Source organism: Epinephelus fuscoguttatus, linkage group LG18 (assembly GCF_011397635.1).
Source record: "Epinephelus fuscoguttatus linkage group LG18, E.fuscoguttatus.final_Chr_v1".
Lineage (NCBI taxonomy): Eukaryota > Metazoa > Chordata > Actinopteri > Perciformes > Serranidae > Epinephelus > Epinephelus fuscoguttatus.
In genome coordinates, this window is record NC_064769.1 from 13,078,205 (window position 1) to 13,101,904 (window position 23,700).

General features: G+C 41.1%; 2 protein-coding genes across 4 annotated transcripts in view; one reads left to right on the forward strand and one right to left on the reverse strand.

The window, feature by feature from the left end:
• The window catches only part of LOC125905934 (lipoxygenase homology domain-containing protein 1-like), a 36,289-nt gene extending 35,728 nt beyond the window's left edge, over nucleotides 1–561 (forward strand). Inside the window, exon 41 of the mRNA XM_049604262.1 lies at nucleotides 81–561. Within this exon, the coding sequence (XP_049460219.1) occupies nucleotides 81–561 (481 nt within the window). The remainder of the gene's footprint in view (nucleotides 1–80) is intronic.
• A 1,669-nt stretch (nucleotides 562–2,230) lies between these two features.
• Nucleotides 2,231–20,400, reverse strand: rnf165a (ring finger protein 165a). Of its 3 annotated transcripts, XM_049604221.1 has the most exons (9): nucleotides 19,951–20,400; nucleotides 17,327–18,932; nucleotides 11,011–11,311; nucleotides 10,794–10,919; nucleotides 10,520–10,649; nucleotides 9,742–9,846; nucleotides 8,798–8,893; nucleotides 8,565–8,665; nucleotides 2,231–7,469 (listed from the first exon to the last, which is right to left on the reverse strand). In XM_049604221.1, the coding sequence occupies exons 2-9, from the start codon at nucleotides 17,346–17,348 to the stop codon at nucleotides 7,352–7,354; spliced, it is 999 nt and encodes a 332-aa protein (XP_049460178.1). In that variant the 5' UTR covers nucleotides 17,349–18,932; nucleotides 19,951–20,400; the 3' UTR covers nucleotides 2,231–7,351. The 3 variants fall into 3 exon arrangements, with proteins under 3 accessions (XP_049460178.1, XP_049460176.1, XP_049460177.1); XM_049604219.1 differs by lacking the exon at nucleotides 17,327–18,932 and having other exon boundaries at nucleotides 19,951–20,399; XM_049604220.1 differs by having other exon boundaries at nucleotides 11,011–18,932; nucleotides 19,951–20,398.
• Nucleotides 20,401–23,700: the final 3,300 nt, after the last annotated feature.

Sequence of the window (23,700 nt, forward strand, 5' to 3'; positions counted from 1 at the left end):
CTACATCCAGAAGTCATTAATTCTACTCGTACCATTTCTTGGTAAAAAAAAATAATTTTGTTCCATCTCATCACCTCCAGGTACATCTTCACTTGCAATGCCCTCATCCCTCTCTCTCCAAAGAGAGATGAGTTCTTGAACTTTGAGTGTGCGAAGGCCATTGAGAGCTTCGCCAGTAAAGCTCGAAGCCTGGTTCCCGTCAAATATGAGATCATTGTCATCACAGGCGATGAGAAGGGAGCGGGTACAGATGCCAATGTTTTTATCACAATCTATGGCTCCAATGGAGACTCTGGCCAGCGGCAGCTGCGGCAGAAGTTTCGGAACCTTTTCGAACGCGAGCAGACGGACCGTTTCCTGCTGGAAATGCTGGACATGGGAGAGCTACAGAAGGTTAGGGTGCAGCATGACAACTCCGGTCTGAGCCCCGGCTGGCTGCTAGATCGTGTGGAAGTCACTAACACAGCTAATGGTGTCACCACCATCTTCCTCTGTGGGAAGTGGCTGGACACTAAGAGGGCTGACGGGCAGATCGCCAGGGTCCTTTACCCGAAGTACTAGATAAACTATTTATTTATACAAACTCACGTTGTAGAGAGATCTCCCCTGATGTTTAAAAGTAATGACCAAAGATATTCTGCTCTGGCAAGTTTTATATCTCAGGAAGTGAGACTGATTTTTACATTCACAGTTTTATATTATTATTATATTATAGTTAGATGTTTAATGCTACCTGGAAATATAGCCTGCAATGAAATACTGTGACAACATCCTCTTGGTCAGGAAACTGAATGTGCCATTCTTTTTAAGTTTCGTATGTCAGGGATGGTTTGTTAAGTTGTTTTGTCATAATTTAGTTATTTTAAAATATTAAACTCTTTTACAGTACTCAATAATTTTGTTTTCCTTGTTCATACAAGCAAAATCCAAACCTACAGAAGTTTATTTTAAAGCTGCATGAATACTGTTGTAAGCCCCTCCCACCAGAACGACTGGACGTATGTGCTTCATACAGTAACCCAGTGTTTTCCATACAGTGATTTAATAAATCTTACTTAATTGCAGAGTTGCACGCAGTGCATTCAGTCAGCTGCTCTTTGCCCTGCTCTCTCTCTATTAATCAGACCACAAATGAGACAAGAATTAGCAGGTTAACATTAGCCACCGCATCGTCCCTTCGCCTCACTCCACGCCACTGTGGACATGCTTCGCTGGGCGGAGAGTGCAGCAGCTCAGGAGATGGACATGCAGTCGGCGGCTGTAGCACCTCGAAATAAGTCATCAGAACACCCCAACAATGGTTGCCATTGTGGGCTGGTAGCCAGCAACAGCGCCAGGTCTAAGCTGTTAGCTGATCCAGTGGGAGTCAGAACTGTCCAGTCCCCTGGAACTGGGGTTTGCGCTGACTAGGGGTCCATATTCAGACCAGCTCTTGTCTCAGCGAGGTGGTCTGTAGTGGCAGGGCATGAGACAGGGGTAACACTGTGATTTGAAGGTCTAACTAACGTTAACTACATAAATGTGAACTTGAAGCTGCTGCAATTAGGCTTTTGCTTTGGCTAGCAGAAGGCCAAACTATTAGAAGCATTTTTTCAACATTTCTTTAGCGATATTGCAATAAGGGTTGTTTTGTTTATTGTCAGACCCTATAACTCTCTTTTTGATAAGTCCGTTTTCCTTTTTGGGCTTTGCAGTGTAGGCAATTGTTGCCAATGCTGAAACAGCAACTTCCTCTGCACGGTTCTCTGCCATTGAGCCAGGCTTTCACCAAAGGGATGTGCATGTGTGTCTGCATTTGCAAAAAAAAGTCAATATACACGCCCTCTCTCTCAAATGACCTGTGATTTGCCTCCTGTCATGGGCTAGATCTTCTAAAACCTGAAAACAGAGTCAAAAGAAGGTGCAAAAACTTGTTTTATTTCAGGCCTCTTGAGTTACAATTTGTTCAGTTTATGATAGCATTTTTGCCCAACAACACCAAAATGAAACTGCCTACCTCAGCTTCAACAGCGATCTAAAGACTATTGGTGATATAGAATGGGTCACTCATAGTGACAAAGACCATGAAAATGGCTGCGTTTTTACTTTTTTCTTGTTTTACCTAACAACAGCTTCTGACATGTCATGGATTCAAATTATAACCATGTGTTTTCATCTGGAGGAAAGCTGAGGCCATATTATACCAGAATATAGAAGACACAAAAACAGGCACTTGTTGATTTTATCCAATTTATTACAAAAAGAGCACATACAAAAGGATAATATACAAGCCATGAAATAAAATTAAAATTAAAAAACAAAACAGAACAGTTTGGGTTTAGCAATGCAACTTTTGAAATCATTATCATTATTATTAGTATTAATAATAAATAAAGTACAAAATTCCACCACATGTGAATCTAACATTTACCCATAATATGCTCATCCATTTCTTCATCAACACACTCATCACCATTAATGCGCTATTGCTTTAATATTAATGATAAATAGTTCTATTTTCAGATAAAATATCCTATATTGAAAAACATTGCGCAGTCACAGCTAAACAGCAGAGTTTCATACGAGGATGGCGGCAGCCCTTTCACTGGCACTTTTTGGGATATTTTCTCTTCAGTTTTGTTTTTCAGTTTCAAACAGCAACAAAATTAATATTTTTTTTTCCTGTTATATTCTTTGTATATATTTTCACCATATACTATTAAACCATTGAGACTATATTGAAACCTGAGAAAACATGCATTTTTAGAAAAGGTTGTGCTTTAAAATCCTTGCCTTCCTTTAAGACTGTGAAAGGAAACAGAGGATAGATTCTGAGAGGAGAGATGGACGGTGAAATAAAAAAACAAATGAAGACTTGGAGATAGAAGATAAAATTAAAGAAGGATTACTGAAGTTGTTGTAAAGCCCACAGTGAAACATGCCTCTTTATAGTCGGAACTATTTCCACAATCTGTATTGTTCCAGTTCTACAAACCAAAAGCTAGTCTGGACAGTTTGATTTCAATTTTGAGTATAATGGCTTTTGCAGACACCTGTCAAATGCTGTCTTCACAACTCACTCTTTAATTAATTGTGCAACCAATAAGGCATGGTGGCTTCATGGATTGATTGTTATTAATGGTTTCAGTAACATGGAAATATCTCCTAACACTTAAAGCGAGGCACTTGTTATGTCTACAAACTGAAGAGAAACACCAGAGAAAATGGAAATTAAAAGATACAAAGAGTTAAAGCGAAGGAACATGCTTCACAGATGATCGTTTTTAAGACCCATAGTGCATTGTGAGAAGCAGAGCATACAAAATAAAAGCCAGAGTCCTTAGTGTTCATATTAAATTATCTAAACTAACTTTTTTTTTGCCAGTGAGAGGGTTCCCATATTTTAACAAGTGAGTGCAAAACAAAAAAAAAATCACTTCATTGCAGTTTGTCCACTACATCACAGCATGGGGGATCAGAGAAATTGCATTGAATGGAATGTAACCAAGATCCACAGCACCACATGAGAGAGAGAAAGAGAGAGATAGAGACTAAGGCCCAATCCCATTTCTTATTTTTACCCATACACCTTGTTTCAAGAGCCCCTTGGCCCCTCGGAACAGAGTCACAAGGGGTAATGGTTGAAATCTTCCCCTATCATAATGGGAAAACCATTAAAGACCCTGATAGGCCGTCAGCATCGTCATTGATGGCAGTTAAGTAAACAGATGTGACTATGGCAATAACGGTTTTATTACAATGACCTTTGTCATTTATCAAATGAAGACAGAAAAGCATGGAAGCTTGCAATTGGCTCACAACTTCAGTTTCATGCTATCAATTGTTTAAAGAAGTAATCAAATAGAAAATAACACTGCTTCATTACCAGGCCACAAGCAGAGCCCTGTAGGCTAACGTTAGCAACCCTTGCTCCTATTCTGCCAGCCTGCATTAATACAGGAGGAGCAGTAACAAGTGCAGGAACCTCACTGCTGGAGTTTCATTAAATTTATGGCATCATGTGCTATCAAAGGGGGGGATGAGACATGGAAATATGTCAGAATGCAAGACAGTCATGCACAAATCAGCAATAACAACGTAACATTAGCTAGCTAGCTAGTCAGCTACCGACACATCAGCGAATGCTACGAATGACTTATTTTATGCTTGTTATACAGACAAGGACCATAATACATCAAAGCAACATTAAACTAAGATAATACAATAGTTACTGTCATTTTCAAATCTTCATTAATGAAGAAAATATATGTGTGAGTTTGTTTGGTTGCTCATACAGCCATTTTGCCAATGATTTGTAATATCGTGGTTTGGAGTGTGCTTCTGAAAAACCTCCATTTGGAGGACCATGTAGCCCTTAGGGCCCCGACACACCAAACTGACAGTCCACTGTTGGGCAACATCTGGCCGTCAGTGAGCATCTGCCCCCTTGTTTTTGCGGTGTGCCCCACACTGTTGGCACTAGTCAGCCCTTGTTGGTTTCTTTTCAGCCGATTCAGAATGTTGAATCTGCGTCAGAGACAGCGAAGACCATCGGTTTATGAAATCACTCTGATTGGCAGTTAGACTCAGTGCACAAGAAGAGTTTAACAGAAGTGAGGAAAGTAAACAAATTACTTAAGTCAAGAGGGTGTGAGATCAAAACCAACTTGTTAAGTAAGGTAAGATAATTTTTAGCCATTGAGCTCCTTAGCAGATACAATTTGTAATTGTTTGTGTTATTTTTCACTGGTGCATTGTATAATAATTTGTTCTTTCGACATGGGGTAGTGTCTTTAATGTGCTAACTGGCTAATTAGCATCTTGAATCTCTCCTGTTGGTCTTTCGGGTTCCCTTTTTGAATGATGAATACAGACTACCGACGTCAGTCTGGTGTGTCTGGGCCTTTTACACTTTACCCTACCCCTCTACCTCAACAAGAAACAGGACACCCTACCCCTTTACGTGGAGGAGTAGAGCTAAGTGGTCAGGGCAAGAGGTGTATTGGGATTGAGCCAGAAAGAGAAAGAGAAAGACAGAGAGCGGGCTCAGTAGCTCAGCCTTGGACAGTAAACATCGCACAGCCAGCTTGTGGAGATCAAACAGCAGGGCTCTTTTTTTTCATAGACTTTAGTGTTCCAAAAAGTACAACTGCATGCAAAGCATTCCCATTTAAAACAATGCAAAAATGAGGTAATAGTTTTTTTCATAGCATTTTTGTGTTATTTCTAAATAAATAAATTATGATTCAGTCACCCCCCTCCCACCCCTCCCAAAAAAAACTATATAAAATTAAATACATACCAACAATATCTACAGTTAGTAATAAATTATGATTGTTAAATACTTAAGGCATCTCAACTGACAACACCCTGTGTAAACTATGAAAACTTCATCACGGATGACTCCACTACAGGAGGAGGCAGTGTCGACACTGGCAGTGCACAAGACAGGGAGAAAGTAATCCGAGTTAATTGATCCTCAACCCACAAGGCTTAAAGAGTCTCTGGGCTTATCCTTTTCTATCACAGTGCGTAGGACAGAGAGGGTCCTAAAGGCATCCTGTTGAACAGAAACAACACAAAGGGTAAAAAAGAAAATGGAGAAGTGAAAACCAGTCAGAGCAAGTGTTAACAGCCTGAATGTTTTCCTGCTGTTGTGTCGTCTCATGTCTGTGTGCACTGCGAGAGGGAGGCTGCCTCCGTCTCACCACGTTCTACATGTTCTAGCAATACAGCATAGCAACCAGCATAGCAACCACGAGGGGAGGTCTGTCACACGAATACACAAGATCAATACGCAAGCTCCTCTCTCTGCTGAAACACTGCATGAATCTATACCTATATATAAACCAACGCAAATGCAATACCAAGGAAAAAACCTTTTGTTGCTATAACTATCGTCACATGTGCTTGTTCTTTAGGCAATAAGGTAAACATCAAGAAGAGGATCCCATCGTTGCCACCAAAGGGGACAGGATGAACACACGCTACAAGTCAGGGGAGCAGCCACTGACACTTTTTTTTGTTTGTTTGTTGTGTTGAGAAGATAGTCACAGCTCAGATTAACTAAGTCATGCAAAGCCATCTCTGTACCTTTTAATATTGAAGAAACGCTACTGGAGCTAACAGCCCAAGTTGACGATGAAACATGCAAGTTTAGTACACACTGTTCTGCCACTGGCCCTGCGCCAGATGAAGGTACAGGTACGAGGGCAGCTAAGTCTTCCTCCCACCTCACTCTGCAGTGCATGATAGTTTCCTTTTATCATCCCTATTTTTTTTTTTGGCTTCATGTTGTATAAGCGCTCCAGTGGCCATGCTGTTAACCTACAGCGATTTAACGTCTAGTTGTTGCCTCGAACCCTTGAAACACACTCACATTTGCACTCTTTGAACATCCACACATTTGTTAGACACATTCTTGAAGTCACACACAGCAGGGCAGAGCACACACACACATGTGAACCTGTGCATCAGGTTCAAGCTACACCGTGACAAAAATGCATTTTGGTAAAAAACACTTTCTACCTATTTTTTTTTTGTAGATTTTAAAACACACAACAACTCAGTCACTGGGCTCGGTTTTCCCACGGCAGTGAAAGAGACCTACTCACACAACACCATCTCACATGACACCAACCCAAGGTAAATGTACAACTGTATTGCAAAATGTCAAAGCTGCATGATAGAATTAAAACACTCAGCTAGCTGGTGCTTGTGCGCCCAAGGAAGCAACAGCGCACCAGATATCACTTGTTGGTTACTGCTACTCTACTACGACCACAAATGATCTTTAGGTAAACATGGCATCAGAGCATTTGTTAAGCTTTCTTGTGTGGCAGAATATTCACTTTGATTGAAGTGTGTTGGTAAAGAGAGAAATATATATATTTATATATATAGAAAGAGAGAAAGAGAGAGAAGAAGAGAGAGAAAGTAGCCAGCTCAGTGTGGGGTTATGTGTTTTCCACTCTCAGGACATTAAGTCATGGCTTTGAGGACATGCTACACAGCCCGGGGCTACCTACAGTACAACACCACAACAGCAACAACACCCCACTTACGACCAGCAAGCTACAAGTAAACCCTGTGTACATGAGTATGTGTGTGTGTCTGCGTGTCTTTTGCCTCCAGAGGGATGTGCTTCTATATAAAGAGAGTCCTCTGCGGCCTCTCGTGCAGTTAGTTATCCTGGCTTGGCTCAGTAAAGCGTGAGTCAGAAGGGTGGTGATGTCACATGAAGTCTGGAGACATTTGGCAAAGCACCCAACAGGGGGGAGGAGGAGGAGGAGGGCCGGCAAGCCGGGGTGGAAGAAAGCAGGAACCACACGAGGGTGATTGACAAGGAGGGGAGAGGGGCGCTGAAATCTCATCAGCTGTCAGGGTTCAGCTGTGTTTCGATGTCAACCCGACAGATCGGACACTTCCTGCTGGTGGCCAGCCACTGGTCCACGCAGCCCTGGTGGAAGAGGTGCATGCAGGGCAATCTCCTGGAGGACAGAGAGACAGAGAGACACAGGGTCAATGTTGATTCACACTGACTCTCCCTGTGCAATAGAGTTATGTGCTTGCAAAGAACTTCTGAAACCAGCAGGGAGTTAATTTTGTTCATTCAGGCACGTAGAGGCGACTTCTGTTGAGTCATCAATCCTGCACGCCTCTCAGACAGCTGAGACTCCACATGCTGTAAACTGACCCTCTTTCCCCATCCCAGGGCACTGGGGATTTCACACCACAGCTTGGTCTGAAATGCGCGTGTTGGTGCACATGCTCATGTCACAGATTTAAGAACTAGTTCAACATTTTTGGAAAATCCGCTTACTTGCCTTGTTAAATGAGAAGATCAATACCACTCTCGCATCTGTTTGTTAAATATGAACCTAGAGCCAACACCCAGTTAGCTTAGCTTAGCATAAAACTGAAAACAGGTGGAAACAGCTACCCTGGCTCCGTCAGACTGTTACAAAATCCACCTACTAATTGTGTAACCTATATGGGTGTAATGATACAGATCTGGTTTGATATTTATGGATTCAATGATCAATATTATCAGTGCAAAGTGAAAACATTGATCCATATCATCATCTTTAAGATATGCCTTGATTTTGAGGATTGGCTGTGAGTTAATGGTTCTTGATATATTTAGCATTTCCTGTTAACAGTAGATGTTCACTGGGTCGAGATCTTATTTACAAGTTATTAAAGGAGCAGTCTTACATTTTTGGAAAATATGTCTGGCCACCATTTAGTGAAGCATTAGATGAGAAAGTAAATATCACTCTCATGTCCTGCTGAATATCAACTACAGCCAGCAGCCAGTTAGCTTAGCTTAGCACAAAGTCTGGAAACCGGAGGAAACAGCTAGCCCAACTCTGTCCACAGGTAACACAGTCAGCCTACCTTTAAAGCTCAGTAATTAACATTCAGTCACTTACTTTATCAATCTTCTCCTCTATGTCTATGCCAGCAAGCAAATAGCGTATTTCCCAAAATGTCAAACTTTTATTTTCAGCTTATTTGCTTTTCAGAGAAGTGAATTTTTTGTGGTAAAACTAGAATTCTAGGGGCTACTAATCATTTCTGACCTGACGTCCTCTCCGTCTTCCAGCATTGACAAACAGATGGTACATTTCTCATCCACATCCGTTTCCTCCTCCTCCCCAATCTTCAGCTGCAGGGGCTTTCTCTGTTCGCAGGTCAGATTACACGGAGGTAAAAAGGTAGGGTCAGAAAAGTGATTGTAAAAAATGGGAATATATCCAACAGTGCATGTCTCTGTATGTTAACAACATCCAGTAATTTTTGTTATCTGTCCTACCTTCTTGTATTTATGTGGAAAGGTGAATCTCTCTATGGTTGTCTGAACAGCTCCTCTGCTGACACTCCCCAGCCGGTCCTCCAGTTGCAACAGCTCCTGAGGAGAAGTCCACATAAGTAAAGAATATAAAACTTGAACAGCTACTAAATGGACTAAATGATGTTGTAAAACCGGGGTGTTCAAGGTCAACAGTGAACTGAAAAGATAATCCACAGACCTAGGTGTGAGCAGTTACATGTAGGAACTATTTTCTCTTTACTGCACTACACCCACAACTGCATGAATGCACAGAAGGAAGCGTGCATCTACTACTAGCTCACCTAGCACCACTGAGCTAGCTAATGTTACAGCTCAGACAAGGAGGGCGCCATTAATGTTTGCAACTTGCACTGTCACTAGCATGAGTCTCTTGTCCATGAGCAGATGCACACTTCCTTCTGCACTGTGATATGTTTGGCGACTGTAGTTTGGTAAAGAGAAAATAGTTCTCACATGCTCACAACAAGGTCTGTGGATTATCTTGAGTACCCGGGTCATGATTTCTGGAAAGAGACATTGCTGTTGAGTTTTTCAAATGTAATTTTTGGAGCTTTGAGCACCTCCAGCCGAGTGCCATCTAGTTCCATTACAATTGAAAGAAGGCAGACATCTCAACAGCCGATATCTCCAACACTCAGCAACTCAAACCAAAACAATCTAGATGGATAAGAAACACTACAGGTAAGAGGAAAAATATGTTTTTTTGATTTTGGTGTAGGCAGTCCCTTTAACGTGCACTTTTTTGCAGCATCTATCACTCCACAACAACTGAGCCTGAAGGAGATCATGGGATATGATCAAAAGCACCAGAACAGGCACTAAATGGAACTTGAGGTGAGATTGTCTGAGGCTCTAACAGACGGATGGGTAGAAAGTCTATGAACTTGATTTGGAGAAGGATTTACCTCATAACTTTCTCTCACAGCGGTGGCGTGCCTCGAAGGATTCAGACTTTGCAGTGCCAACAGGTGCAGCTGTGGGTACGGGTAGTTTCTGATTTCATGCACAACCTAACAAAAGAGAACTCTTTGTGATATTACAGCAATATAAGAGTAGTCGAACACAGTTTTTCTCCATTGTTTTGATGCATCTTTGGAAATACAAGACATTTTTGAGAATACTGACAGGTAATACAAACCAAAAAAAAACAAAACAAAACTGTGATTTTCTTTTCAAAACAGCAAGAGGCGAGACCAGAAGTGCATCAGATCAATGCAGGATGTCTACAGGTATCAGACACTTAAATTTAAGGCTTTTTAAGACTTTCTCAAGATCATTTTTAACCAAATTTTAAGGCTGCCTTTGGACAAATCATATTTTTCTTATAGTATAAAAGTAAATAGTATATGTAGTACCGTGCAGAGCTACGTTTTATGTAAGATTATGGTTATTAGAGTGAGCTGGGATAGTGAAACATAGTGCAAGCGTGAAATAAGGTTTAGCGGTTTGAAGATTTGTAACATCAGAAATCTGGACTTTAACGCAGAAGAGCTTGACACATTTTGACAAAAAATTAAAAGATGGCTAGATGGATTTAGATTAGATCAAATGTTTGTTGCATTTGAGACTTTTGAATTTAAGACATTTTAAGGACCTGCAGACACCTTAATTTAAAGGTCAAGATATATTTAAAAATGATGATAAGTAAATTTGCATTACAAAATAGCAGGGTGACCGACATACCACTTGTGCAGAGGATGTGTTCCTGGGGAAGTGGTGCATTCGAGGGGAGGCCAGGTAATGCTGATAGTGCTGCGGAAGCTGCTGGAGCTGGTACTGGTGGTGAGGGAGGCCAGCATCAACGCTGAGATCCCTGCGGGCAGGCAGACAAGAGACTAAATCAACATCATCACCCATGCTAGGCAATGTGACACACAGACAGATGGGCGTAAAGATGAAAGGACGGAATCATTTCACGACTCTACAGGACTCTCGTTAATCTCCGACAGTGACTCACCAGTCGGTGCCTTCGGCCAGGTACCGCTGCTGCTGTGTCATTGGCTGAGGAACATGGAGGGGAGGGGAGTACTCATAGCCTGAGCGCAGTCGGTGAGGGTTCAGGGGTATACGCTCCTGGGTTCTTCTGCAGAAGGACGAAGATGAGATTTTAAAAATGTTTGATAAGGTTTATTAGTTTGTGCGTATCTGTATTTGCATGCAGGTAGCAATTATACCTGGAGTGCGGGAGAATCCTGCGGTGCTGCGCTTCAAGAAGCTGCTGCTGGATGAGGTATTGCTGGTGTAAGGCCTGAGGTAGGAATGGAGGACCCGGCACATCCTGGAACTGAGGGGGTGCAGGCAGGGCAGTGAGGGGCGGGTGGTGTGCCGGGGGCAGGTGGGTGGCCAAGCCGGTCTGAGGCGGCTGGCTGGCGTGTCCTAGAGGGAACTCTGCTGAGATGGGCGCTTGGGGTGCGCCCAGGTGAAAGTGTCGGCAGGAGGTAGCATGGCTGTGTTGATGCCTGGTGAAGTGTGCTCCTATGGAGAGGAAATGCAAGTGATCAGGGCTGAGCCTCATCATCCAAACAGGCACCACAGAGAGACCCAGACAAACCAATGGAGAGTACATACTGACGCACATAATTGCAGAAACAAGCACTTTTTGGCTTTCTCACACACACACAAACACATTTAACAACCAATCACACAGAGACATTTAGAAAATAGGAGAGACACAGGAAGAGACAAGACAAGACAGACAAAACAGCAGATGGAGGACACAGACATTGAGACCCCCTGTGGAGCACCATCTAAACCCACACACAGATTGCACCCGATGGCCTGCCTCTCCACTTGCCACAGTGCAGCCAGCAGGAAGGATGGATCTTCACTAACAGCCTGGTGTGTTTCCAAGAAGATCTACAGCACTGAGGGATGTCTGCGGTCCACTGCTAGTCAATTTAAAAGATTCAGGCTCTGTATTACGTCTGCCGTTCCATGGAACAAATACACAACTGTAGATTTCTCATTATAACCCTGCACAGCAACTGAGGTGGGCTCAAAAGATTATCTGCCTCCATTTCTACCTTCCTCCACCCATCCTATCAGAGATGGAGGAGGCATGAGATTGTGTGGTAGTCCCACTGAATCACCTCGGTATCAGGTTGCACAAAACAATCAATACAAATTACTCTGAGCTCGGAGAGAGGAGGGCCGGGAGGAGGATGAGGTGGGAACAAACAATTACTTCTTCAACTGCCCATTACGGCTTTCTAGCCTTCTGGAACAGGAAGCAGACAGTGGGGTCCGGAGGATGGACTGTGCACTGTGTATAATTAAGTAACGGAGTATTGCGCGTTTGCATGGTTGGAAGACATAATTGTCTCATCTACTGCTCTGTCAGTGGTTTCAAGCTGAGTCAGGCAGATTAAAACTTGATAAACAGTGATATGGAGTGACAAAGTATGTCTAATAAGAAGAGGAGATGATTTGGATGGTAGTTAATGGTTTGTGATATATTTAGCAATTGCTGACAAATCTAATTAACACTATATAGTTCACTGAGCTGAGATCTAATTTACAAATTTTCAAGTCTGCAACATTTTATGTGAATGCAAAATCCCACAATATACTTTCAATGGATGACGTTTTAATATATTTATTAATCTAAAGGAATAGTACAACATTTTGGGAATGTGCTTGTTTGCTTTCTCTCTCTGAAGCTCATTTCCCACTGCACAAATAACCCATTAACACCTGCTAACATTTGGCTTTTGTATTTAACTGGAAAGATTGACAACAGCAGCCCTCCGGGATAAATGACTCTGCAATTGTCATGGGTATGTATCAGCTCCAGCTGGAGATGCTAACTTCTGCCCCTTTTCTGGAGCGATACACAAAATACTGTCCGTCTCCATCCAAATAGTGCATTGTTTAAAATAGTCTGCACTGAGTTGAGATTTCAACGTAGTATCATTCCCAACTTCTCCAATACCAATGCTTGGTCAGTGGCTCTTGGTGTCAGACATTGATGCACTGAGACACCCTTCAGGGGCAGAATGACACGCACTGGGCAGCGGCATTTTTTGACACTGGGCATCAACAGTTATATAAAGAGCAAGAAGGTTTGCATAGGGCTAGTAGGAGGTGAGGTGAATGGGTCAAACAAACTCCGGACTTTCACTCAGGAGGCCGCTGTTTGTTCATTGTTTGAAACCGAAAATCAAGTTATTCTAACATAGTGTGTTCGCATATATATACGTATATATACGTGTATATATATATAGATATATATATAGATATATATGTACCATAATATGCTATACTATGCTATTTGACATATATATGATGTATGTCATGTTATGCTAAATTATGTTTGAAACAAACCCACATATTTATAAGTCAAACTACGATGTTTTATTCTGAATTTAACCACATGCTTTTGTTGCTTAACTTAAGGAAGTAAAATTTAAAACTGAACTTTTGTACCTACGTTCTAGGTTAATGTTGAAAAGAGATGGTATGCATTCAACGAGCAGAAAACAGTATGTTTCCTGTGAAAACTGAAGTTTATTTTGAAAAGAGATGACGGATTTAACAAGGGTAAATTAACATGTCACCCCGAAATGTCCAGAGCTGACGCAAGAGAGAAGGACAGCAATACCACTCTCTAATCTATTTTACCAGCTAAGCTAACCGGCTGCCGGGTGTAGACAGCAGCTGGTTAGCTTAACATAGCATAAAGATTGGAAACACCCCTTGATTATAGAGTATGCCGACCAGCACATTTAAAGCTTATTATTTAACGTGTTTTATTTGTTTGTTTAATATGTAAAACCAAAGTGTCAAAACAATAATCTGTCATTTCATAGATGTTCTGTGGCAGACAATTTCTTGAGCAGTTACCAGCAGGGACTCCTAGAAGTTACTGGTCCAAGCCAGGAAGTAGTCTGGGTAGTTTTTTTGTATGTAATTAAAAAAGAAAAGCAAAGCTGTAACTTTGTGATGTAGAACCATGCTGGCTGTTTCTAGTCTTTGTGCTAAGCTTCACTGTGAAATGTGAGAGTGGTATTAATCGTCTCATCACACTCTCCACTAGAAGCCAAATTTCCCAAAATGTCAAACCATTCCTCAATTATTGCTAAAATGACATACATGCATGGCTGCTGTTTCGCTTCGTTGCATATAGCCTCGGGACATGGGAAGCCAGTGAACCTTGAGAGCCATGAGCAATCTGAAAACAACATTTGGCTGAGGAAGTAGAGCAGAAATGGCAGACCGCTGGTTTGGATTGGTTAAAGGCTGTGCATCACTTTTGTATGAAGCCTGTGACCCGGCATGACTGGACTCGATGTGAAGCTCAGAGTAAATATAAAATTGTCTTTCCCAGCATGAATCCCTGACATTAATATTTGACATATTGCAGTAACAGCCCTGATGTTGTTATTGTTATGTCTCTGCTTCGACTTTGACTCGCAGACATAAAATGCCTGATTGGTGCAGAACAGACCCCCACCCATCTACACACGCATAAAGCACACACGCTCATACACTCCCATCCACCTCTTTTCACCCCTGAGCTGCTGCACAGGCAGCCCCTCCCCCACGGTGTGGCTGCGGCATGGTGTCCCTGCGTGAGTGACAGCCCGTAAGCCCTGCCCAGCCGCGACTGCAGCAGTCTGACATCGAACCTGTCTCTCTCTCTCCCTCTCTCCAACCCCTCCTGCTTCCATCACTGCAGCTTTACAATCACACCTCCCCTCTAACATAATCCTGTCTCAATGCTGGTGTGGTGGTCTTCTGTCATGTGACGCTGAGAGTCTTGTGTATGCAGTTTTTCATTGAAGCCCATCATCACCACACCTGCTGATATCAGTGATTGGCATGCTCACCCTCAGAATGAGGGACTAATGAGTGAAATCAGATTGTTTCACAGCTGGAGTGAAAGTCTGCATACAACCGGCTCCACATGACACATGCTTGCACACAGCATACTGACCTTGATGCTACACATGAGTCAAACAAGGACAGGTTGGGCACGGGGTGGAAGACAAAGCATCTGATATTAATGTGGTCTTTACCAGTGCAGCTACTGTCAAAGAACTTGTGCATTAAAGCTGTTGAGTTATTTAAAGGTCTGCTGCTGGAGTCGCTGAAGAAAGTTGCCATGCGCATATGGCTGGGTCTCAGACACACCTTGTGTCAGCACATAAATAACTCCGACTATTTCAGACACTGTGAACAGATGTAAGGCTCAAGTGGTTGGAACATGACAGAAAGAAGTCCCAGACTCTGAAACTATTTAAATGACTGAGTTTATATTTCAAATGTGCAATGTAATACTTGCAATTAATGACATCGTTGCCTGCACTGTGTTGTAACCAGTTTACCCACTTTTAAAGTTAGAGTGAGAGCAACTCTTAAACCAAGACCACATAAACACAGGAAAAATAAGGATTTAAGAAGCTAATTATTTTCTAGATTCAATAGAAACATCCAGAACTTTTGTTATAAAAGTGTCTTGCTATTATTCATTTACAAAAGGCCTTCAATTTAACAATAGCAACAAAGGCACGACTGTATAACTGTAGAAATTTATTTTTAAAACCGTGAGTGGCGACGTGTTCTTTCTGTGATTTTATGTGTATAACTGTGTCAAGGTCTGTTCTACTAATAATGAGAAGAGGACTTTATGAAAGAGGCCAGTATTTTCACAACGCTACATACAAAGATAAAACACTTTAAAGATGACACAGTTGCCATTCGGTGATTGAGCCAAATTGATTTCTAATTATGCTTCATATTTGGAGACTGTTAATGAGAGAGATTTAGATGAGAAGATGGATACCACTCTTATATCTGTCAGGTTATCTCTCCTTGTTAAATTAATAGAAAAATGATGGTGGGTTATGTGCCAGACTATTTCTTGAGGACTATTTCACAGCCAATAAATAGTTTGTCACATAACCCCTCTGTACAACTGCTAATTTACTTTTTTTAAAGAACTAAACCATAGACTGTAAAATGAAGATGGGCGACATGACAGCTCCCCAAAATATGGTGGATAAAGAGAACTGATACAGTGTTGATGGCTGAGCTTTGTTCATTTGTATGAAAGTTGCTCAGTGGCGCATGAAGCCAAAAAGTTCGACTTCCCAGATGTGAAATTATCCAGATCATCTGCATCACTGGGCCCACAGAGCAAGTGCACAACAGACTTTCACAAGCCAAGCTGCTAACATCATGTTAAGCCCTCTGTTAACTTGAATGGGGATCAAAGTATTTAACCATGCAGCTCTTCTAGACTTTCAAGATGTTATTGAACCAAATGGATTAAATTCCGATAGAGGAAGAATCATTTCGCAGGGGTTGTGGCGTTCAAAAAAAAAAGTAGGCTACCCACTGATTTACAGATGTCTCTTTCACAATTAAGTCTATGTCAGACAGTCTTTTTGGGCCCAAGTGCATCACAGACATTGTAATGCCACTGTTTGGTTGCTATGAATTGCCTTTAAAGCCCAGTGCGCATCCTGGGGGTCTGCCCAAAAGTGAAGTCAAAACATCTTGACTGGTGGCTGGCTGTAGTATAGGTCATAAAACCTGCCCCCTTAGCGGATGGGACATGGGCCAAACTAAAAATGACAGCACGCATCAAATTAAGTTTTCCCAAAAGATGGTCTCTGTCTTTTTAGGTAGTTCTTATCACACTAATGTATTTTCAACTGTTCACTTTTCTGGTAAGTTTGGTCTATAAAAAGAGGATGTGAAGTCACGACTGACTGAATGGCTGACCGAATCTGTGTGCTTGCAATTGGTTGGACGACGAGAACTCGACACCCCAGAGATCGCAACTGTGCAAGACTCGAGCTCCAAGATGGCAGTGCCCATATCTGGAATATTTTGACTTCATTATTGTACAGTGGGAGAAAGTGGAGATGTGTTGTCCATCTTTATAGACAGTTATTGCAATAAACAAACAAAATACTGTAAATTAGTAAATTAGTGAGCTTTAGAGGTGCTGGTAGGTGGATTTAGTTACCGTTTGACAGAGCTGGTCTTGCTGTTTCTTCCTGTTTCCTATCTTTGTGCTAAGCTAAGCTATCCTGCTACCCTAAGACATGAGAGGTGTCGATCTACTCAACTAATTCTCTGCTTGAGAGAGAATAAGAGTATTTCCCAAAATGTTGAATTTTTCCTTTAATAAAACAACTAAGCAATCTACTGAAGTATGTAATCCAGTACTTAAGGGACGAGGAGATATCAAAGGTCTTTGTGTTAAAATACCAAGCAGTCAATACCTCGAGGCAGAGTTGGATGATATCATGATATTTACCATGAGACCATCCATTTACAATAGTGTTTATACCGTTGTGTACAGTTACATATCTTTGGGTGTATCAGGCCATTTTAGGCAATGCTGCAAATCAAGTTCTTTATGGATTTTTATATGATTTTTGCTGGATTAGCCAAAGACGTACATTGTAGTTGTTGATTTTTAACAGAAAATTGAGTGTCACCATATATATTTTCATCAAAATACAAAATAATGTATACCTAGACAGAGAATTGTATCCATTTCGCCCAAAGTTGTTTCAATGCTAACTCATCACCAATGAACACCAATGAGTGGATGTGAGGGAGGCTGTGTTTTGTTGGATAAGGAGTGAATGACAGTATGTAACATTAAAAATCAATGCCGGTGTGTTTCAGTATAAACATGCTTCTTTTTTTTTCATATGGATAGAAAATTTGGTTGCCCCTACTCCAAAGTAAGCAGAGCAGCAACTTGAAGAAATTCTGTCAAAGACAGCTGAGAAATGAGAGCACATTAAGAGTGAGGGGACCGTCTCAGTGACAGCACAGTGTGGAGGGAGGAGGGGAGGACCACATGGAAATCAGCAAAAAGCACACTGAAGGTTAGAAAGAAAACTACAGTCTTTATTGGAAAATATTAGTTATGTGTGGCACTGTGTGATAATAGTAATAATAAGAGTAATATATCCTACATAACCATAATAATACCATGCAAATAAAGACCAAAGGCAAGGCCCGACCATGCTCTCTGTAGGGTTAACAGAACAGAAGCAGCATCCAATGAGTAGATGTGTATGCTTACAGCACATTTCAGTATAGCAGGGACATCTCTACACAAAGTTTACATTGGAATCTGCTGTTCAATGTGGAAAAACAAAAGTATAAAATGACCATGCATTAGGATCTAATACAAGAACATAAGGTAGAAAACCACAACCAAAGAATAAAAGACATTTTCATTCTAAAAGGAGTTCTACAGCAGTGCAGGATATACACATCCCTGTAAAATGGATAGCATTCTGGAGGTGTCTGAGGAAAAGACTTGATTGGGGGGGCTGTGCATGATAGTGGGGGATTTTCAAATGGCAAGATGAGTTAGACCTGAGAGTCTCGCCAATTTATTGTGACTGACAAAATCAATTCAGCTAGCAGGAACAAAGGCTTTCACACATGGATAGGATTATGACCAGCCGTTTGGACGCCACTAGAACAGGTGCAGTGGACCATCAAAAGTGGAAATAGCATCACACAAATGATTTTAGCACTACAGGTATCGGCCAATTGGTGCACGTTAGGATAAAAAGATTATTGGTGGTGATTATTTAGAAAAAGGTGATCATACAAAGGCTTTAGTGATTACAAAAACTGGTACAATGCACCTTTGCAAATAGGGGGATGGAGACAAAATTGAAAGAGTTCGATCAAGCCTGGCTGTAATCGAATCGGGGAGGATCAAAATGTATCCACTTTACAGAAATTTACAGCAGAATGTAGTCTATCCACACTGAATGGGAGAATCACAATGACAGTTTGTAGTAAAGTCTAATGCTACAATGGGTTATTCACTGAAGAGCAACATGACAGTTTAAATAAAGACAAACTGTTTTCTACAGAAGGTGTTATTCTTTAGTCTGTTACACAGAAGGATACGGTATGAGTGGGAACTCGGTTTTAATGCCAATGTCGTCTTCAGATGGAAAGAGGAAATGAGGAAGAAGGGGTTCACAATACAGCTAGATGCAGAGAACAGGCAGAGGCTACGGCAGACAGCAGCAGATGATCGTTAGCTACACAATGGAGGGGGACAAAGGTCTGAGAAATGCGGAATGTAGAGCCAGCCTCGATACTATGGAACAGGAAAAAAGAACACAAATAAAAGCACAATGAAATCATTGGTGCTACTGCATGTAGTTTTAACAATGCACGTCAAATTATTACTATTATTATTACATAATCAACACAGATAGCCTGCTGCAATGGAGGGTGATTATAGTTATTATGGCCAATTCAGCGAGTGTCATCATTCATATTTATGCTGTTCAGATTTGCACTGCACCTGCAGCGTGATTTCAAGGTTTCATCTGACGCTTTTTGAGGATTTGAGGCAAAATGCCACCATTTGATACCATTTTAAATAGCCAGCCATAGCCTCTAATCTGAGCTACGGCCATTACACTACCTGGGAGAAGCCTTAATTGAGACTAACTCGGGGTAAAATGAGCTCAGTAAATCAACAGACTCCATGCCAGCTGCACACAAAGGGACAAACATCCCCTTGTCATGTTGTCAGTTGTCAGCTTCAGTTCAGATACATGCTTGGGGGCCAAATTAATGACAAATCCACGCAAAGCTGTGGATATTATTAGCTAAAGCTGAGCTGGTAAAATGTGGCTGTGTGAAACTACTGGTATTGTTCAGTAACGTTAGCTTAGCGGTGACTGCACAAAAAAAACGCTGCAAACGCACGTAAACAGCGCGCGGTGAGAGATACAGCAGACCGCGCTAGCACAGCTGAGGATGAAAGAAAAGAGGGGCTGCCATTTGACAGCTGCAGTCATTTGATGCGGGTAACAGGCCCTGAAACATCCTAAAACAAACGACAGCTGCTCTCATATCATTTTAAATGTCTTCAGTCACGTTAGCCACGCGCTAGCGGTCTTTAACGGCTAATTTCACGCGACGCTACAGTTAGCAAGATAGCTAAATGTTGTCTAGCGTTACGCTCGGCTGTCGCTATTATGCTGGCTCGGGTTTTTGCTAGCAGGTGTCAGCTCTGTTTACATCATTTGAGGACATTTAAAAGAAGGAAAAAGCCGAGAAATTTGTTAGGGTTAGGGTAAGAAAATATATAGAGCTAGTCATACCTCTATTTCTAACTGAGCCGAAGACGGGGAGAACCAGATATCCAACATGTACTAACACCATCCTGGGTCCTTCTTTGTTGTGTGTGTAGCCAGTGAGACAGATGGTCCATGGAAATGATACCCTCTCCAGTCCCGAGCACATTCAAACGGACAGGCTGCGCTGCGAGCACACACAGACCCGAGCAGCCAATCACTGGACCCCTCCGATCAGGACCCTCCAGCTTTGGCACCCTGCTCCACCAATGGGGTGAGCGCCGGGGCGGGGCTGTCTGTGTTTTGGACAGCCTGCCCCTACATGACTGAAGCAAGCAGTCCTCATCATAAGGTAATCTTGGTAGTGCTGGTTTCCTGTGAGAGACCCTCTAAGATTTTGTCCCAGCTGTTCATTAAGATTTTGGCATGTCTATCACTGGAGTGTTTTTAAAGGGATTAAAATGACATATTAATCTGTAACAAATTATTTAGCAATTTATTGTTCTACATTTAACCAGCCATCAGTGCCAGAGCTACCACATCTGGTGCCCAAGGCAAGCTTCCCCTGGCGACCCCCCCCCAACCCTCTCAAAAATATATATTTTTTCATTTAAAAAATATTAATGGTTATTGTATTAAATCTAACAAGAACAAGAGCTAATGAGAAATCAACACAAATAAGCAACTTACCTGTAACAAATGCTTATAATAAATAAACAATAAGAGAATACGGTATGTGCAAATTTGCAGATTTCATTTTCTCATTATTTTTGTACTGAGCCTCAAATGGCATTTACCATATGTTTGATTTTTTTTAAAATCATTTTTTATATTTTTTTTGAATGTCAAAACTATATATACATACATTTTTTATTTATTTATTTATTTATTTTTACATGCATGGGTGGCTGCTTACGTCCCCTATTGGGAGATCCACCACTGCCAACCATAGCACACAGTTACCTTGATTTTACATAGGCTATATTACAAAACAAATTCATATACTAGTATGGCACATTTATGTTACACAGATGGTTTCAATTATTGTGGATTATTGTGGATATTTACAGAGATGTGCTGGGATTAACACTGGGTCACCAATCTCATATTTAGCATTAGCATGTGTAAAAAATAAATATTACCCAATTCAGATACATGCTTGGGGCCAAATAAATGACAAGTCCAAGCACAGCTATGGATACTATTAGCTAAAGCTGAGCTAGTAAATGTGGCTGTGTGAGGTATTGTTCAGGGGGCCTGCTTTTCAAAGGAATTAAAGTGAAAAACAAATATCACCCAATAATCTGAAACACATTATTCAGCAATATTTCCTAATGGTAGTGTTGGTTACTTCTCACTGAGGAATCATAGTTGGGACAGATGACCCACTGGGTCCCAAAAACAGGAGAAATACTTACTTAAGTACTGTTCTTCAGTACAACTTTGAGGTGCTACAATTTATGTTTTTTCATGCTGTCACTCCACTACATTTATTTGCTATACCCACCACTTTGATGTTACATACAAAACATATGATCACTTTATATAATATGATTCACTATGTAAGATTAAAGGCCTTGCATACCACAGGGTTGTTTTAATCCACACTCAAAGCCACATTTTTGGAGACATTACAAGAAGTTTCTATTCATTCATCAGACTTCATTGTAACTGCATGGAAAAATCCTCACTGGTTTAATTTCCCCTCCCTGAACAGATTGGACACCTGACACTCCTTTTCCAGTCTTAATACATGAGCAAATACTACATAGGATGTAATAAGAATCTGATTTTTTTTAATGACAAGAAAAGACATTAGAGTTTTCTTAAGTGAATCTATTGTCACAGCCAGAACCGCTCAGTGAGAAGTAAAACATCGATCAGGGAAATGTTGCTGAATAATCTGCTACAGATCATTAAATAATATTTAATTCTCATCGTAATTCCTTTGAAAAACAGCCTCTCTCTGTGTTGTATAATTTTTCCTGCGCAGCAGCTATGCTCAAAACTGTCTGTGTCCTGAAAACCTCTCAGCCTTAAGTGTTAAGCCTGAAGGGTGAAGGAACAGATGGGCATGGTGAGGCTGAGGGGGTCACAAAACTCTTAGTCCCATATGTCCTCCTCCTCCAGTTCCCACCATCTAATGCTTTAAGCCTGCGGTGCCACACAAAGAGCCTTTAACAATGCTCTGCCATCAGTGCAGGTCAAACTACTGCCATCAGATCCCTTCATTCACAAATAACAGACCTATAACTTTAAACTACAAAACTATTTCATACACAATGTGAAGAAAGTAGTACACTGTTTGATTTTCTTGAAAAATGAATTCCTTTCTGTCCTTATGTTCACAAGTCACATTGCCTGCTATTAAAATGCCACATGTTAAAAATTAAATATTTTGTGGCAGCTAACAGTTATTCTAATTATTGAATTTCTTTCAGAATTATCGTTTACTCTATTAAATGTTTTTAAAAAGTAGTGAAATAATACCCATCACAACTCTCCACTGCCCAAGGAGACATGTTCAAGTGTCTTGCTTTGTTTGACTAAAAGTAAAAAACCCAAACATGTTAACTTTACAGTGATATATGACAAAGTAAAGAAGCAAATCCTCTTATTTGAGAAGCTATAACCAAAAAAATTATTCTGCTTTTTTCACTATTTTTACTTGAGGAAAAACAGCAAATAATCATTCATCAAAATAGTTGACTAATTTATTATTCTATTAGGGTCTAAATATTTTTAACATTTGCTCATTAGAGCTTTAACTTCCCACAACAGAAATGATCAAGATCTATGAAAGAAGAAAGTTATGGTATTTATGTTGTGCTCACTGGTAATTAGAGGGAGACACATGCATTATTTTGTTGGTGTAAGGCCCTCTGGTGGCGGCTGAAGCAGCCATTAACAAGCACGCTGTCAGTCTGAATAAACCCAGAACAGCACTTGTACAACACAGAATCTAAAGCTGCATCATTCAGACTAAAAAGACATCTGCAAGAGGAAGGATACTTATTTCTGGCTTTTGAGAGTGAGCCAGCACACTCGCTGCTCTGTGAGGCCACCACTGGCCTGTAAAAATTAGCATACAGCTGATGTTCTGGACCCGAGGGGTGAAAAGAGCTGGCTGAAGAGCTTTGGTTTGCAAGAGGAGGGCCCCGCAGACTGCATTGCTCCACACCCTCATTGTCCTCTTCATGTGAACTCCATATGTCCCCCTAGCGGCAGGTGTCATGGTGTGACCCCTGACCCCGCATGCCACTTTTGTGGGTGACGGTGAAGTTGTATTGTTCACGGCGAGGCAGTTGTCTAGACTGTTTGGCCCCAGGATAAAAGACAACAATGAGACGTGTCGTTAAGTATTATACCTATGATGGCAGTTATTCTCACTCGCACACACAGGAATTTAGATGTGTGAAACACTTTTTGATTGACAAGACTTTGTGCTGCCATTGTTATATTTATAATTTGAGGCAGATTTTAAAGGACATTGTTTGCATAAGTTGAATTAAAGTTGTCTGAGAGGATGAAAAATATGACAAATGTCATTGTCTTCAGTCCCAATCATACAACATTTGACGTGCTAATTTGGCAACACAAATTCATCAGACTAAAATAAAACAAGAAAATCTTCCAATTTAGTTTTCCTTTCCTTAGCTTGACATTAGACATTTGACATGCCAACAGTCACAGCACATGAACAAAGACAACACAGACTGCTTGTAAAATGACTCAGCGTTCTCTAAAGGCGAGGAAATAAACTGCTGTACAACAGGG

What these genes read in the sequence shown, in the direction of transcription:
- rnf165a (XM_049604219.1), bottom strand. Translation starts at nt 20,092, where the DNA reads ATGTGCTCGGGACTGGAGAGGGTATCATTTCCATGGACCATCTGTCTC. An exon ending in CTGGCCGAAGGCACCGACTG is followed by an intron (nt 10,650 to 10,793) that starts GTGAGTCACTGT and finishes GCCTGCCCGCAG; the next exon opens with GGATCTCAGCGTTGATGCTG. An exon ending in TTCCACATAAATACAAGAAG is followed by an intron (nt 8,666 to 8,797) that starts GTAGGACAGATA and finishes ACCTGCGAACAG; the next exon opens with AGAAAGCCCCTGCAGCTGAA.